The sequence below is a fragment of the Microcaecilia unicolor genome, chromosome 11 (genome assembly GCF_901765095.1).
Source record: "Microcaecilia unicolor chromosome 11, aMicUni1.1, whole genome shotgun sequence".
NCBI classification, from domain to species: Eukaryota; Metazoa; Chordata; class Amphibia; order Gymnophiona; family Siphonopidae; genus Microcaecilia; species Microcaecilia unicolor.
The window spans coordinates 104836363-104853119 of NC_044041.1; the positions used below are offsets into that span (position 1 = coordinate 104836363).

The 16757-nt window shown below is 43.3% G+C and overlaps 1 protein-coding gene across 1 annotated transcript in view; it reads left to right on the forward strand.

Moving 5' to 3' along the window:
* MARCHF2 (membrane associated ring-CH-type finger 2) overlaps positions 1-16239 on the forward strand; it is a 74216-nt gene extending 57977 nt beyond the window's left edge. The window contains exons 4-5 of the mRNA XM_030219823.1: positions 12606-12815; positions 13089-16239. Of these exons, the coding sequence (XP_030075683.1) occupies positions 12606-12815; positions 13089-13247 (369 nt within the window). The 3' untranslated portion in view covers positions 13248-16239. The remainder of the gene's footprint in view (positions 1-12605; positions 12816-13088) is intronic.
* Positions 16240-16757: the final 518 nt, after the last annotated feature.

Genomic DNA, 16757 nt, shown 5'->3' on the forward strand with positions numbered 1-16757 from the left:
ATTGTATGCGGTATCTGATCGGAAGCCAGTGAAGTGACTTGAGGAGAGGGGTGATATGAGTATATCGGTTCTGGCGGAATATAAGACGTGCGGCAGCGTTCTGAACGGATTGAAGGGGGGATAGATGGCTAAGTGGCAGGCCGGTGAGGAGTAAGTTGCAGTAGTCAAGGCGAGAGGTAATGAGAGCATGGACAAGAGTTCGTGTGGTGTGCTCAGATAGGAAAGGGCGAATTTCACCAAAAATGGTAATGAGGATATAGGGGTTAAGCTGGTCAAGCTTGCCACTTTTTAAAAGCAGTCTCACAATTGCTTGTATCAGTAAAGGTGGTACTACTCCCTCTTGGAGTGATTTGTTTACAATACAAGTGACAGTAAGTGTGATGTGCTTTCATAACTGAAGTAGAACAAATATTCAAAATACAAGAGGAATTATTTAACAATTTAATAACTTCTGAAACCTGGGTAATTGTAACTTCTGAAAAGATGTCCCAAGTTAAACTTGAATCAAGTCACCACTACAGTAGAGGCAATTGAAGAATCAAATGATGAAGCAATATCAACAACCTTCAAATTGTTGACAAGTATTTATGTATGTATTTATTTAAGATTTATTTACTACCTTTTTGAAGGAATTCACTCAAGGCGGTGTACAGTAAGAATAAATCAAACATGAACAATAGACAATTACAGCAGTAAAAATATTCAAATAACAATACAAAGTAAGGTATAGTATACTACTTACAATGTCAACACAATGCGTAATAGAACATTCAGGAAATATTTTTTCACGGAGAGAGTGGTGGATGCTTGGAATGCCCTCCCGCGGGAGGTGGTGGAGATGAAAACGGTAACGGAATTCAAACATGCGTGGGATAAACATAAAGGAATCCTGTTCAGAAGAAATGGACCCTCAGGAGCTTAGCCGAGATTGGATAACAGAGCCGGTAGTGGGAGGCGGGGCTGGTGGTTGGGAGGCGGGGATAGTGCTGGGCAGACTTATACGGTCTGTGCCAGAGCCGATGGTGGGAGGCGGGGATAGTGCTGGGCAGACTTGTATGGTCTGTGCCCTGAAAAAGACAGGTACAAATCAAGGTAAGGTATATACAAAAAAATGGCACAGTGGGAGGTGGGCTGGTGGTTGGGAGGCGGGGATAGTGCTGGGCAGACTTATACGGTCTGTGCCAGAGCCGATGGTGGGAGGCGGGGATAGTGCTGGGCAGACTTGTACGGTCTGTGCCCTGAAAAAGACAGGTACAAATCAAGGTAAGGTATACACAAAAAAGTGGCACATTTCTTGGGCAGACTGGATGGACCGTGCAGGTTTTTTTTCTGGCAGAATTCGTCATGTGACACACAAGCATCCACCCGCACAAGTGTTGCCACTACAAAATTCTTTTGCTCCACTACAGCACTGTGATGTTCCTGAAACTAAAATTGAAGCAGAAAAAAAAGAAAAAGCAAGGAAGAGGGAACAAAAAGAGAAGGTACCCAAAGACAAAAGACACTCACAAATCACTAAACCCAAAACACATACTAGGAAATGTAGTTGGAAAGCAATGACCACAAATGCTCACAGTCTAAGCAATAAAATTCATGACCTTCAAGCCCTGATGTTGGAGTCTGACTTGGACATAGTTGCAGTCACAGAGACATGGCTCCATGAATGGGATGTAAACATACCAGGCTATAATCTTTTTAGGAAGGATAGAGAGGGACGTAAAGGTGGAGGAGTAGCTCTGTATGTGAGAGATGATATCGCAGCAACTGAAATGACAGGGAAGTGGGGAAAGGAAGAAGCAATATGGATCACCTTAAAAAGAGAGGATAGAACCTTGGTCCACGTGGGTGTTGTCTATAGACCCCCGACACAATTGGAAGAACTAGATAAAGATCTGATCGCTGATATTCAAAAGTTGGGGAAGAAAAGAGAGGTGCTGCTGTTGGGAGATTTTAATCTGCCGGATGTAGATTGGAAGGTTCCGTCTGCAAAATCGGAAAGAAGTAGAGAGATTGTGGATGCTTTCCAAAGTGCTCTGCTCAGACAAATGGTGAACGAACCCACGAGGGAGGGAGCCACGTTGGATCTGGTGCTCACGAATGGGGATAGTGTGTCAAATGTCCGAGTGGCTGCACACCTGGGAAACAATGACCATCAAACGGTTTGTTTTGATGTAACGGCTCATGTGGATGGCAGCCACTCCAAACTCAAAGTCCTGGATTTCAAGCGAGCTGACTTTAACAAAATGGAAGAATACCTGAGGAAGGAGCTGATGGGCTGGGAGGACATACGAGAAATGGAAGGACAGTGGTCCAGGCTAAAAGAAGTAATAAACAGGGCCACAGACCTTTATGTAAGGAGGGTAAATAAAAGCAAGAGAAAAAGGAAACCGATATGGTTTTCAAAGCAAGTGGCTGAGAAAATAAAGGCTAAAGAGTTAGCGTTCCAGAAATACAAAAAATCTCAAGTAGAGGAACACGGGGAGGAATACCGGATGAAACTGAAAGAAGCCAAGAGAGAGGTACGTCTGGCGAAGGCGCAAGCGGAAGAACAAATGGCTAGAAATGTACGGAGGGGAGACAAAAACTTCTTCAGGTATATTAGTGAAAGGAGAAAGACTAAAAAGGGGATTGTGAGACTAAAAGATACAGCAAAACGCTATGTAGAAAATGATGAAGAAAAAGCCAATTTGCTAAATAGATACTTTTGTTCTGTTTTTACTGAAGAAAATCCTGGGGAAGGACCGAGAGGGACTGGCAAAAGTACACCTGAAAACGAAGTGGATAGAGCACCGTTCACGGAAGAGAGTGTATATGAACAACTTGGAAAGCTAAAGGTGGACAAAGCCATGGGGCCGGACGGGATCCACCCCAGAATACTGAGGGAGCTCAGAGAGGTTCTGGCGGGTCCTCTTAAAGATTTGTTTAATAAATCCTTGGAGACAGGAGAGGTTCCGAGGGATTGGAGAATGGCGGAGGTGGTCCCTCTTCACAAAAGTGGGGATAGGGAAGAAGCTGGAAACTACAGGCCGGTAAGCCTCACTTCGGTTATTGGAAAAGTAATGGAAGCCATGCTGAAGGAAAGGATAGTGAATTTCCTGGAAGCCAATAAGTTGCAAGATCCGAGACAACATGGTTTCACCAAAGGGAAGTCGTGCCAAACGAATCTCATTGAATTCTTTGACTGGGTGACGGGAGAATTAAATCAAGGACGTGCTATGGACGTCATCTACTTAGATTTCAGCAAGGCTTTTGACACGGTTCCCCACAGGAGGCTCTTGAATAAACTAGAAGGGCTGAAGATAGGACCCGAAGTGGTGAACTGGATTAGGAACTGGTTGACGGGCAGACGCCAGAGGGTGGTAGTGAATGGAGTTCGCTCGGAGGAGGGAAAGGTGAGTAGTGGAGTGCCTCAGGGATCAGTGCTGGGGCCCATTCTGTTCAATATATTTGTGAGTGACATTGCCGAAGGGTTACAAGGTAAAGTTTGCCTTTTTGCGGATGACACCAAGATTTGCAACAGAGTGGACACCCCGGAGGGAGTGGAAAACATGAAAAAAGATCTGAAGAAGCTGGAAAAATGGTCTAACGTTTGGCAATTAAAATTCAATGCGAAGAAATGCAAAGTGATGCACTTAGGGAGTAGAAATCCAAGGGAGGCGTATGTGTTAGGTGGGGAGAGCCTGATAGACACGGACGGGGAGAGGGATCTTGGGGTGATAGTATCTGAGGACCTAAAGGCGATGAAACAGTGCGACAAGGCGGTGGCCGTAGCGAGAAGGTTGCTAGGCTGTATAGAGAGAGGTGTGACCAGCAGAAAAAAGGAGGTTTTAATGCCCCTGTATAAGACGTTGGTGAGGCCCCACCTGGAGTATTGTGTTCAGTTTTGGAGGCCGTACCTTGCGAAGGATGTTAAAAAAATGGAAGCGGTGCAAAGAAAAGCTACGAGGATGGTATGGGAGTTGCGTTCCAAGACGTATGAAGAGAGACTTGCTGACCTGAACATGTATACTCTGGAGGAAAGGAGGAACAGGGGTGATATGATACAGACGTTCAAATATTTGAAAGGTATTAATCCGCAAACGAATCTTTTCCGGAGAGGGGAAGGCGGTAGAACGAGAGGACATGAAATGAGATTGAAGGGGGCAGACTCAGGAAAGATGTCAGGAAGTATTTCTTCATGGAGAGGGTGGTGAACGCTTGGAATGCCCTCCCGCGGGAGGTGGTGGAGATGAAAACGGTAACGGAATTCAAGCATGCGTGGGACAGGCATAAAGGAATCCTGTGCAGAAGGAATGGATCCACAGAAGCTTAGCTGAAATTGGGTGGCGGGGGGAAGAGGGGTTGGTGGTTGAGAGGCTAGGATGGGGGAGGGCAGACTTATACGGGGTCTGTGCCGGAGCCGGTGATGGGAGGCGGGACTGGTGGTTGGGAGGCGGGAAATACTGCTGCACAGACTTATACGGTCTGTGCCCTGAAAAAGACAGGTACAAATCAAGGTAAGGTATACACATGAGTTTATCGTGGGCAGACTAGATGGACCGTGCAGGTCTTTTTCTGCCTTCATCTACTATGTTACTATGTATATGTATGTTACTATGTTACTATTGAATTGACTCACAAACTGTATTTTCTTTATGCCCAAGCTAAGCTGATGCTGGAGGGTCAAGTCATGGTTCAGTGTTGGAGCCATGGCTGCATCGGTAGCTTGCCTGATGTCAGCCTCAATAGAGGAAATTTGCAGAGCTGCATCCTGGATTTCAGTCCATACATTCACATCTCACTACTGTCTAGAGCAGTAATGTCCAACCTTGGTCCTCATCAGGTCAGGTTTTCCGGATTTCCTCAATGAATATGCCTGAGATTTAGTTGCATACAATGGAGACACAGTGTATGTAAATAGATCTCATGCACATTCATTGGGGAAATCTGGAAAACCCGACTGGATTGCAGCCCTCGAGGACCGAGGTTGGACATCCCTAGTCTAGAGCAAGATTCCTGGCGCAACAGCCAGTTTGATCAGACAGTTCTTCAGAATCTATTTGGGGTCTACCTAGAACTTCCATCTACCTAGAACCATTTGTTTCTGTTCCAGGCTGTCTTTAAAAAAAAATACACATACACACACATTTTGATGTTCACTGCTGTTCGTTTGTTTTGTAGGCCTCAGTTTTAGCCCCTTATTTTTATTTGAGACTGCCTGGCAGCTAGGGATTCCCATCAGTAAGAATATTTACATCCTCCTTGTCCTCGGAGAAGGCGAAGTTACTCACCTGTAGCAGGTGTTCTGCGAGAACAGAAAGATGAATATTATTATTGGCCTGCCCACCCCTTGTTGCTGAATTGTACCAGCTACTGTATGAGACTGAGCTGGTCCCACACAACAGTGGCAGATGGGAAGACACGCATATGCATGGTAGGCTGCTTCCAAAGGCAGCTGGAAGAGCGCTGGAGAGCGCTTTCTTTTCTTGGCTCAATCAGATGACATCACCTATAAGTAAGAATATTTAGCATAAGTAAGAATATGTATCCTGCTGTCTCCAAAAAATACCTGCTACAGTGACTAACTTCAGACTTCGCTTTACCAATTATGAAGATGACAATTTTGGGGAGGTGGGGTTAGTTTCAGAAATATTTCACTTGTGATCAGGCCATGAGATAAAAACCTTTAATGGATTGCTGTGATGTGTGTGTGTGTGTGTGTGTGTGTGTGTATATATATATATATATATATATATATATATATATGCTTTTGTTACCCAATTAGTTGCATTTTGTTTAAAAATCAGCTGATCCCCCCCCCCCCCCCCACACACACACAATGAACCATGGGTGGGGGAGGGAAGTAGAGAGAGATATGTTGGATCATGCCACAGGTGAGGGTGGGGGGAGGGATAGAGGGAGAGGTACTGGGAAAAGATACTGGATCACGTGGGGGAGGCAATGGATCTCTTACTGTCTTGGGTCCTCATTGATTGCCTAAATAGTCAGTCTGCCCCTGGGTGGAGGGGAATAGCAGCAGTAGCATGTGGCAGTGGCTAAGAAATAGTTTGGGGGAGACGCTCCCGTCACCACCACCCCCCCCCCCCCCCCCCACCCATGCCTGTTTCGGGTAGCTGTTTACTGTAGAATCCTGGGGAGTGGTAATAGAAATTCAGGACCCCTTTTACAAAGCGGCAGTAAGCCCAATGCAGGCTTATCACTTACTAAACGAGAAGTACCACTGGGCTACTGCTGCAGCCTGGCAGATCCTGAATGTATTTGTGGAAAGATGGATTAAACTAGAAAGGGTGAAGGGAGAAAAAGAGTAGGAGAGGGGAATTTCGATTTTTAAGGGATATAAGGATAGTTTTTATTTTTTGTTTAGTGTTATATAAGGATGCTGGCAAATAGTAGGAGCATTTATTTCGTAAACTTATACATTCTAAAAAAAATAAAATAAAAATAGCATCACTTGAGGATTTGCATGTTCAAATGCCAGATTTCACAAAACAGATGCAGGAGAAGCCAATTAAGGAGCTGAATGAAATATGTTTGTTTATTTAATTTGATTAACTTTTTCATTAAACCAGTAAGGCGGTGTACATTCAAAATTACATAAAACACATTTAATCCTATATAATAAAACGCACCTCCAACATTCTGAAGCTGACTGCATGGCTGAGGCATTCCTGCCGTCTGTATCCATCTCCTGAATTGACATCACGTACTTCCGGGTTCATCACAAGCAGAAGTGACCAACCACACGAGGTTTCTCGGCTTCAGAATGTTGGAGGTGCATTCTATTAAATAGGATTGGTCAGTTCCTTGAAGCACAGCCAGAGCTCAGCGTCCTACACAGTAATGCTCAGACAACAGAGAGAGGGGGGGGGGGCTCAGACAACAGAGAGAGAGGGGGGGGGGTCTGACACCAGAGAGGGGGGGAGGTATCTGTCACACACACACACTCTCTCTCTCACACACTCTCTCTCACAGTCAATGTCTTTCACACAGTCTCTCACACACTCTGTCTCACACTATCACATTCACTCTCTATGTGTCACACAGTCACTCACACACTCTCTTGGTCTCATACACTCAGTCTCGCAGAGAGTGTGTGTCTCACACACACTCTCTCTCTTGCACACACTGTATCTGTGTGAAACACACTCTCTCACACTGTCTCACATATGCACTTGCACACACTCATTCTCACACACACACACTCACTCTCACTGACACTCGCACCCAGATTCACTCTCTCTCTCTTTCACACACACACTCACACTCGCACAGTCACTCTCACATACACTCTCTCAACCATACACACTCCGAGGAAAACCTTGCTACGCCCGTTTCATTTGTGTCAGAAACGGGCCTTTTTTACTAGTGTACTCATAAATAGAATACATAAAATGAAATTAAGATCACAGTATAAACTTACCAACAATCAACAGATATATGAATTACGCAATTATAAAATCATAAAATAAAATATTGCAATGTGAAGATGGACAGCCCAGCTCACCCCATAGCCATAGCAGCAACTGGTAAATACCTAAGCCAAATCAAAATAACTTTTTTGAGATACTGTTAAATGCCGTAGAATTTCCTGCCCAGTCTTAGAGTAGGTGTAAAATGATGGGGGAGTTTTGAAAATATACATGTAATTTCCATCATTAAATGGGAAGTATACTTGTATTTTTGGTCCACTTAAAGTGTTTTCCTTTTAAACTGTGTCCCACACCAGTTCTACATGTAAATACCCTCCTCCTAAAATTGGTATTTACATGTGTATGTAGTCTTCACATTCAAATACTGTTTACGTGTAGAATTGCACTACAAGGCTTCTAAAATGATATCCATATTCTGTGAGCCCCCTCATCTGCATTTCCTGGATTCATTTGGATTGGAGGAGTAGCCTAGTGGTTAGTGCAGCGGACTTTGATCCTGGGGAACTGGGTTTGATTCCCACTGCAGTTCCTTGTGACTATGGGCAAGTCACAAACCCTCCATTGCCCCAGGTACAAAATAAGTACCTGTATATATGTAAACCGCTTTGAATGTAGTTGCAAAATACCATAGAAAGGCGGTATATCAAGTCCCATTTCCCTTTCCCCCTAAATACAACCAAACTTGAAGGGGAGTATCTTTTTATTTAGTTAGTTATTTAAAAGATTTCTATTCTGCCTACATGGATAACGAGTTGACGTACACAATAAAATAATAAAAACAAAAATGTTATCAAGGTCTCAAGGAAGATCATGGGCTGGCTTTTTTGGGGGGGGAGGGGGGGCAAAATGACCCATGACTTATCCCCCTGAGCTAGAGGCTACGTACTGAGAGACTTAAACACATTCTCTCTCTCTCTCTCTCTCTCTCTCTCTCTCTCGCTCTCGCTCTCGCTCTCGCTCTCGCTCTCTCTCTCGCTCGCTCTCTCGCTCTCTGAAATGTTCCATCAGAAAAGCTCAAGGTCCACTGTCTCATTAAGTTCCTTGTCTACAATGTTTTTCTGGATTTCAAATAGAGGTATATCAATAAATGAATTAAATGTGTCAAAACATCTAATAGTAGATGGAAGATTGCAAGAAGAGAATAAAAACCAGAACAAGTCAGAGTAAGCCAACAACCAGTGGGGGCTAAACTTATAGAAATATAACAGTGTTGAGGAACTAGAGTTAATAAGTACAGGGTATTATCTAGCTGGTCGCAGTGGAGTGTGCGAGTAGGATGTAACCACAGCTAGAGGTGTTGTGCATTCATACTCATGCATTTGTGTTGTTTGGGTGTCTAGAAGTTTAAAGTGCACACAAATTGCTTGTACCCTACAGATTATCAATGTTGCATGTTTAAAAAATTCTAGTGCTTTTACAGTGGATGCACAATATGTCAAACTAATATGAAAAATGTCCACAAATCAGGAACACTAGATTTTTTTTTACACTGTGCAGACTCCTACTATTAACTTTGCAAATTTTCTTTTGCTTTCTCTAGATATTGGGGGAGGGATGTTGCTTTATATTTCACCAATGCTATAAAGCTTATTCTCAGGAAAGGCAGCTGGGAAGAAGTGGAAGAAGCTGAATTTTTTTTTATTTCTTCTTCTTTCCAATCTAGGAAATTGTTATAAGCCATCAAATATAACTGAAATGAATGGTGGTACTGTTTAGAGAGGGAGAGGAAGTGACAAATTGGGTATGTCCTTACAGGAGACACTGAAGGTGCTTGGAATGAGTATGTGGGATGCTGCAAAGGTTTAAGCATCCATGAGCCATAGATGATTCCTTCTGGACCTTGTCCTAGCAAATAATAAGCAGGTGTTTTGAGGGGCCAGAGTAGGATTAAGTTCAATATAGTAACAAACCTGGGAGCAGCTGTCATATCAGCATGAGGTATTTACTTGCTCAACGAGAAGTTGAACCAAAACAGAGAGGCAGGGAATTGGAAGGTAGTGAGAGGATGCAGCTACAAAGGGAGATTTTCAGCTGTCAAAAATCGGAATTCCTCTTGGTTGACCACTTATTGATTTCTTTTCAGTTTTTACATGCCACCTTGCCCAAGATGCCTCACAAGCCCAGTACAAAGGATTTGTATATTAACTGGCAGTTGACTGGAAGGGAGAACATGGGAGCATCTTTTAGTGTATTGGTGTTAATTTATCCCAGTGATAGGCTACTGTTGTGCTTTATGTGCCTTAGTAGTGCTGTGATTGCATGGGGTTCTGGTGAAGGTCCCCACACCATCTCCCCCATTTGCTTAGTTGCAATAATGAAGAAGACAACTTAGTAGGTCAATTGGTATAACCTTCATAGTGGGAGGAGTGGAATATATTTGCTAGGGTCACTGCTGAAGAGTATAAAAGAGTTCAGGAGAATGCTGAGTGATATCACTAGGTGTGACTTTGTTTATTGTCATGGTGTGGTAGTTTTGGAGAGTGTCATTTTTTCCCCATTTGGTTGCTGCTGCTCTCCCTCCCATAGGCACCATTCTCAGACTTTGGTTACTCTCATTGGCCCAGGGATTGGTAGGGCACATCATTGGCTGGCAGAGGCTGCCACAGTGACAGCAGCAGCATTCTTCAACCCAGTCACTGCAGTGATCATTATTGACAATGCTTTCTCCAGAACTTTATACACAGACACCCTAAGTCTGGCCACTAGGTGATGCTGTTGTGTCATGATTAGGACTCCCTCCCCCAGGGACCTGCGAATGCTGCCCCAGCCTGGGAAATGGAAGACTTGACCCAGAAATTTGACACTTGTATTTTTCATTTCCAATTATGTTTATAGCAAATTCAATTTGTTTATTTCCTTACTTGTTTATTATCTTAGCTGAAAGGTTTGTAAGGCTAGAGCACATTGTAATGTCAAGAAAATGTTAATGATTTATTTGTTGTGGGTTAATTTTTCAAGGGCACATAAAGTCGGCTGACAAATTTCGATACCTGCCAACACTGCAGCTGAACATAGTAACCTCTGAGAGCAATTTTCAAAGCAACAGGGCAAATTGATCAGTCTTGTATTCCTTTGGTGTCTGCTCTACAATGGCAACACAGCAGTAACTCTTCAGCCTGCTCAAGCAAATAGAATGTTAGATATTATTAGGAAAGGAATGGAAAACAAAAATGAGGATGTTATAATGCCTTTGTATCGCTCCATGGTGCGACCGCACCTCGAATATTGTGTTCAATTCTGGTCGCCGTATCTCAAAAAAGATATAGTGGAATTAGAAAAGGTGCAGAGAAGGGTGACGAAAATGATAAAGGGGATGGGACAACTTCCCTATGAGGAAAGGCTAAAGCGGCTAGGGCTCTTCAGCTTGGAGAAAAGGCGGCTGAGGTGAGATATGATAGAGATCTATAAAATAATGAGTGGAGTTTAACGGGTAGATGTGAAGCATGTGTTCACGCTTTCCAAAAATACTAGGACTAGGGGGCATGCGATGAAGCTACAATGTAGTAAATTTAAAACAAATCAGAGAAACTTTTTCTTCACTCAACGTGTAATTAAACTCTGGAATTCATTGCCAGAGAATGTGGTAAAGGCTGTTAGCTTAGCAGAGTTTAAAAAAAAGGTTTGGCCGGCTTCCTAAAGGAAAAGTCCATAGACCGTTATTAAATGGACTTGGGGAAAATCCACTATTTCTGGGATAAGCAGTATAAAATGTTTTGTACTTTTTGGGGATCTTGCCAGGTATTTGTGATCTGGATAGGCCACTGTTGGAAACAGGATGCTGGGCTTGATGGACCTTTGGTCTTTCCCAGTATGGCAATACTTATGTACTATGTACTTGTGGCAGATTCCTTGCCTTGGTATTGATTCCACTGCCCTAAAACCTGCCAGAGTGCCAGCACCCTGGTGTAGCTCCTCTGTGCCATCCCTGGTTCCTTGGGCCTGGCACCAGGAAATTTTCTAGTCTTGTCATTGAGAATTGTCATTCTCGGTCCTTGTGCTAAAACTGTTCTTTCATTAATGCCTATGCCACAGGGATTAATTACTAGCAATAATGTGTTTATCATTTTCTGTGGTGATTTTCTTAGTGAAACGCTCTGCAAGTGACTTAAGCAGAAGTGTGGCAAGACTTTAAAAAACGGAAAGGAAGCTGTTGCTCCATTTTATTTGTTGTGTTCAAGTATTTTGAGCCCAGCAGCTGGAGAAGATTGCCACAGTGCAGTTCGCTGTTGGAGCTTGTGGGTGCTTATCAGTTCTGTACCGGTTGGCAAGCATGAGGTGTATATGTGGGAAAGAGGTTCCCCTGTACAGGTACTAGTATGTTAGGGTATGTGAAGGGAATAAAATGGAGAAAGCTCTCTTAACCATTTCATACTGTGCCACTAGGACAAACCAGCTGAGAACCTGGCACACATCATGGGAGGTTCAGACAAACTACTTGGGCGGTGAATAAGGCATTCAAACTAGTGAAAAGTCAGCGACAAGGTCTGTGAATGGGAAGTTTACACTGCTACTGCTCGCACTCTGTCTGGTCTGCCTGTAATATCCTATTCCTTGTCTGTCCAGATTAGTTTTTGGTTGGTTATGAACATGTTATGTTAATTTAATTTACTACTTCTTGAAATGTTTCAGTATGCTACATAGTTATGTTCCACGTCATCTGAGAATAAGGGTTTGGGGTTGTCTATACTGACAAAAGAGGGTCTATAAATGTGAAAATGAAATGAGCAACTTCAGGTTCTAGTGCTGTAGGTTTGGCTCCTTTCCACAGTGCCGAATTTACTAATAAGAACAAAAAAATGAACTTTTCTGAAAGAGCTACCTTCTATTTTAATTCTGTGCCATACCTTGATTGTAAATACTTTATTAGAATGTTCTGTCTGTGTTCAGTTATAGGCAATACTCAAGCTTGGGTCTGGGGAGGGTGAAGAAGAGTTGGCACCTCCTGACCAATGAATAGTGTTGAGGAGGTGTCCCTGTAGCCCTTGCCCCTGCAGGTGTTCTACAGCTGTTTAGGCACACCATCCAGGGTCATAAAAGACAGGAGGAGGATGATGGGAAAAGAATAACAAAAGACCCCCACCCCTACCACTACGTTTTGAGTAGTTTCTTAGAACCAGCCTGTGCTGTAGCTTTACTAGATCTCTCTCTCTCTCTCCTCTGTATTCTCTTCTTTAGTGGCTGAAGGATCCAGGACCTCGGAATGAGAAAAGAACACTGTTCTGTGACATGGTGTGTTTTTTGTTCATTACACCACTGGCAGCTATTTCGGGCTGGCTGTGTCTTCGTGGAGCCCAGGATCACTTACAGTTTAACAGCCGGCTGGAGGCTGTCGGACTTATAGCACTTACTATAGCACTTTTTACTATCTACGTTCTTTGGACATTGGTAAGTAAATATGACCGAGCTTTTCTGCAGTCCAGCTGATGTTCAGTTTGGTCAGCCCTGCATAGGGATGCCCACAAGCATGTTTTAACCCACCAGTGCCAAGGTTAGGCTAATGTTGGGATCCCGGTACTGATACCTAAAGATTATGATCGGTTCTGATGTTTGGCTGAAGGTAGTGGATGGCAGTCCCCAGGCCTTAAAGTACTGCAGGAAGAGGGTATGTTGTACTGGGTAACAACAAATCGGCATGTAACTGATTCTCCCCTTTTTCAGGTTTCATTCCGTTATCATTGCCAGTTGTACTCGGAGTGGAGAAGGACCAATCAGAAAGTACTATTACTGATTCCGGACTCAAAGAACACTCACATCACCCAGCATTCCTTGCTCTCAGCAAAGCTAATGAAGAAAACTGCGGACGAGAGCATAGTATGAACTGCTAGCTTGGGACTCATTTCTGCAGAATAAGCCGAGGATGAGGGGCGCAGGTTCTAGGCACCTTTCATTCTGTGACATTTAATCTGATCACAATAGAAGGTAACATCACTCATAGCAATGGACCTGCTGTGGGAAGAGATGGGAGAGAACCATGACAGCATTAAGGGAACCGAGCTTCAGTGCCCGTTCTATAATAACTACAGCACTTTTCAATGTTTGGGGTGGGGATAAAGCTGCCTTTTTGATTGGCATTCCTTTAGATGCATCTTAATTCCAGGTTGTATCCCGGGCCCTGTTGTGTGCTCAGCTCTTTGAATCTTGCTGAATGTTCTTCTAGGATTGGGTACATGGGTCCAGTGACTGATTCACATATAGGGTGTCCCTCTGCCTTCTACTTTTCCTGAATCAGGAGGTTCAGCTAAAGCCTCAATGAACAAGGACACATTTGGATGTTGTAGCTTTGGTTTCTTTGCAGTGTTGGCATGATTCCAAGAGTTGTTCCCTACTGGAATATATTTCAGTTCAGATGTCCCATAATTGGTGGGAAAGGGTAGAGATTCCTACCACCTTTCTTGTGTGTGTGTTCTTTCATTCCCTCCGTATAAAAATTATTTAATACTCCTTTTGTACAGTGCAGGCCAGGGAAACATGGTGCAATGACTCAAGCTGTGCTTCACAATCTCACACAAAATGCCAGTGATGGCACCTTGGCTCCTTGGAGCAATGCAGATCCCACTTTGCACCAATAATAAAAACTGCCCTGCACTGGCTTTGGGCACTTTACCTGCCGGGTTTGCACCAACAATCAAAGCAAAATTATGCACCTAGTTTTACGTTGTCGCAGTTCGCACTGCTTTTTGTGTAGGTATAAAATGAAAGGACAGCAACACATGTAGATTTAAAAATGGACTCTACATATGTTGTTTTTCTTAGTTGGCCTAAATGTACCCTAGAATGTTACCTGGCAATGTGGCTAGAACACTTTCCAGAGTTTACCCTGTAGTTTTCAAGACTGTTTTATGTGCAGAAATTCCCCCTGCCCATGACTAGTGTAGATAATGTGCAAATTTAAACAGGTTAGCTTTTTGCATCCTTGGTATGTGGCTTCTGATGAGGTTTCGGACTGTTGGAAATAGGCTGTTAATGGCAGTGTGGGTACGGAGTCCTGATGCAATACAGAAAGACTGGTAGAAGCCAAAATCAGTGTTACACCACAGCATGCTTCACTTTAAATTGTCAAACATTGTGACTACAAGGAAAGTTTTGCTAATGGTTATACAATTATGAGGTTCCTAAAATCTGTGAGCTTCACTGGAACCCTTTTTTTTGCATAGGCTAATGATGGCTGACTTGATTTGACTCCTGCTGTCTATCGCTCTCTGCAAAAATAGAAATGGTGCTTAGTTAATGAGTACTGCAAAGTTCCCTGCTCTACCTGTTACATCTACCCCCTCACTACCACCTTTGTTCCCAAGACTGCAGTTGTGAGAGGGTCTAGCCAGGCAGTGGAGCGATAAGGAATAGAGTTCAAAAGAGCAGTGAAAAAAATAAAGCCCAGCAGACGCCAGTAGACTTCCAGGAAGGACAAAACTTACAGGGCAGTTCTATAGGTGAGCGTCTCAATTTAGGCACCCTGATGCTGTACATTGAAAGCCTATTCTAGCAGTTTTCAACCCAGTTCTCGGGGCACACCCAGCCAGTCGGGGTCTTCAGGCTGTCCTCATTGAATTCAAAGGGGATATCCTGAAAACCCTGACTGGCTGTGTGTTCCCTGAGGACTGGGTTGAAAACCTCTGCACTTTTCTATACTGCCTCTGGGCGCCCAGATTCCGTTATAAAACACTATCATAATCCAGCATCAGCTTGTAACTGTGGTCAAGTACATGCTGCAGGAGCATGCGTAACTGACACCCCCGCCTATGCCTCTCCCATCTGTACGCCTCCCTTGTGTTTTACGCACTGTGCCACTTACAGAGCAATGTTTAGTCGGTCTGCTGCCGACTTACCCGCAAAAGTCCTAGTACTCTGTACATTTCTGTGCTCAAGTGGTAGCATAAGTGAGCCACGTGAAGGGCATCTGTAAATTATCCCCGTGGTGGCAGGTTGTTGCAGGAACTAACACCAGAGACAGTCCGTTATTCTGAAAATACTTGGAAACAAAGAGTTGGATGCAAACACAAACCACAGCAGTATGGTAAAAATTGCTTTACTGAGGAAACAGCTGATGTGACCACGTTTTGGCATATGCCTACATCAAGGACATGGATTTGTATCCAGAATTCTTGTTTTTACAAACCAAATCATTTGTGAGGTAATTAAAAAACCTTTGGATAATTGCCAGCGAGAATTAAGAGCTAGAAACTCAATAGTCTTTAGAAAGTGAATCCAAAATGTGGCTGCATTGGGTCTTCCTTCAATAAAGTAATATTTACTGTACTGCTGTGGTTCGTGTATGGTATCAATGGTTTCCTGTGTTTCCCCTGTTGGATTTTTCCTCTATTTTGGACTAACCTGAAAAAGGTCATACAGCATTAAAGACCAAAGTCGTCCTACCTAAGCAAATTCAAGGGTGTCTACTCAAAACTGCCTGGTACTTGGAAGTATTAATCAGGAACAAAAACCATTTCCTGCAATTTTTTGTCTGTAACAATTTTTTGCACCCCTTTAAGCAGTATTTCAGACTGACAGGATCAGGAATAGGGTGTCCATTAGGGAACCAGCCTGTTGGTCCAGCGATTAGCATGATGTGCTTTTACGCAGGAGGTCCAGATTTGAAAGCAATCTTGGGCTGGTTGAAAGTGCAAACGTCCCTAAGGAAATACTTCGCTCATAGAGAGAGAAGAGAAACAGCACTTGAAAGGGTTTCAGCTCTGTTAGCACCTAGGCTAGTTCAGGGCTTCCGAAACCTGTCAGGCAACCTAACAGCAAGTTAAGCTCTCTGAGTATCCACAATTAATATGTATGAGAGAAATTTGCAACAACACACACACACACACAAAAAAAAAAGGAAAATTCCCTATGGAACAAAGCAGCAAAAGTTAAAAAAAAAAAAAAAAAAAAAAAGTAGGGAAGGGACACAGGCCAACCAAATAAACAATGTAGTCTAAAAGTTGATTGCTGCAGATTTATCGAACAGATATAAAAACACATTCAGACTGGACATAGAACTGTGTTTTGCCAACAAAATGCCTGCCTCAGGATTCAATGTATCTGATGTATAATGTCTATATATTGTACGATCAGCAAAACGCTAAAAGTTCAAATAGTACTTTCACATATGCAAAGCGCATACTGTGGCATTTTCTGCCTCGCACAAAAGTGCTATTTTGCTGATCGTACAGTATACAGTCATTATACATCAGATACATTGATGTCTGAGGCAGGCATTTTGTTGCCGAATCATGGTGCCATGTCGAGTCTGCATGTATTTTGATACTACTTCAATATTTTGCTGCAATCAACTTTAGGACTATATTGGTTGGTTGACCTGTGTCCCTTCCCTACTTT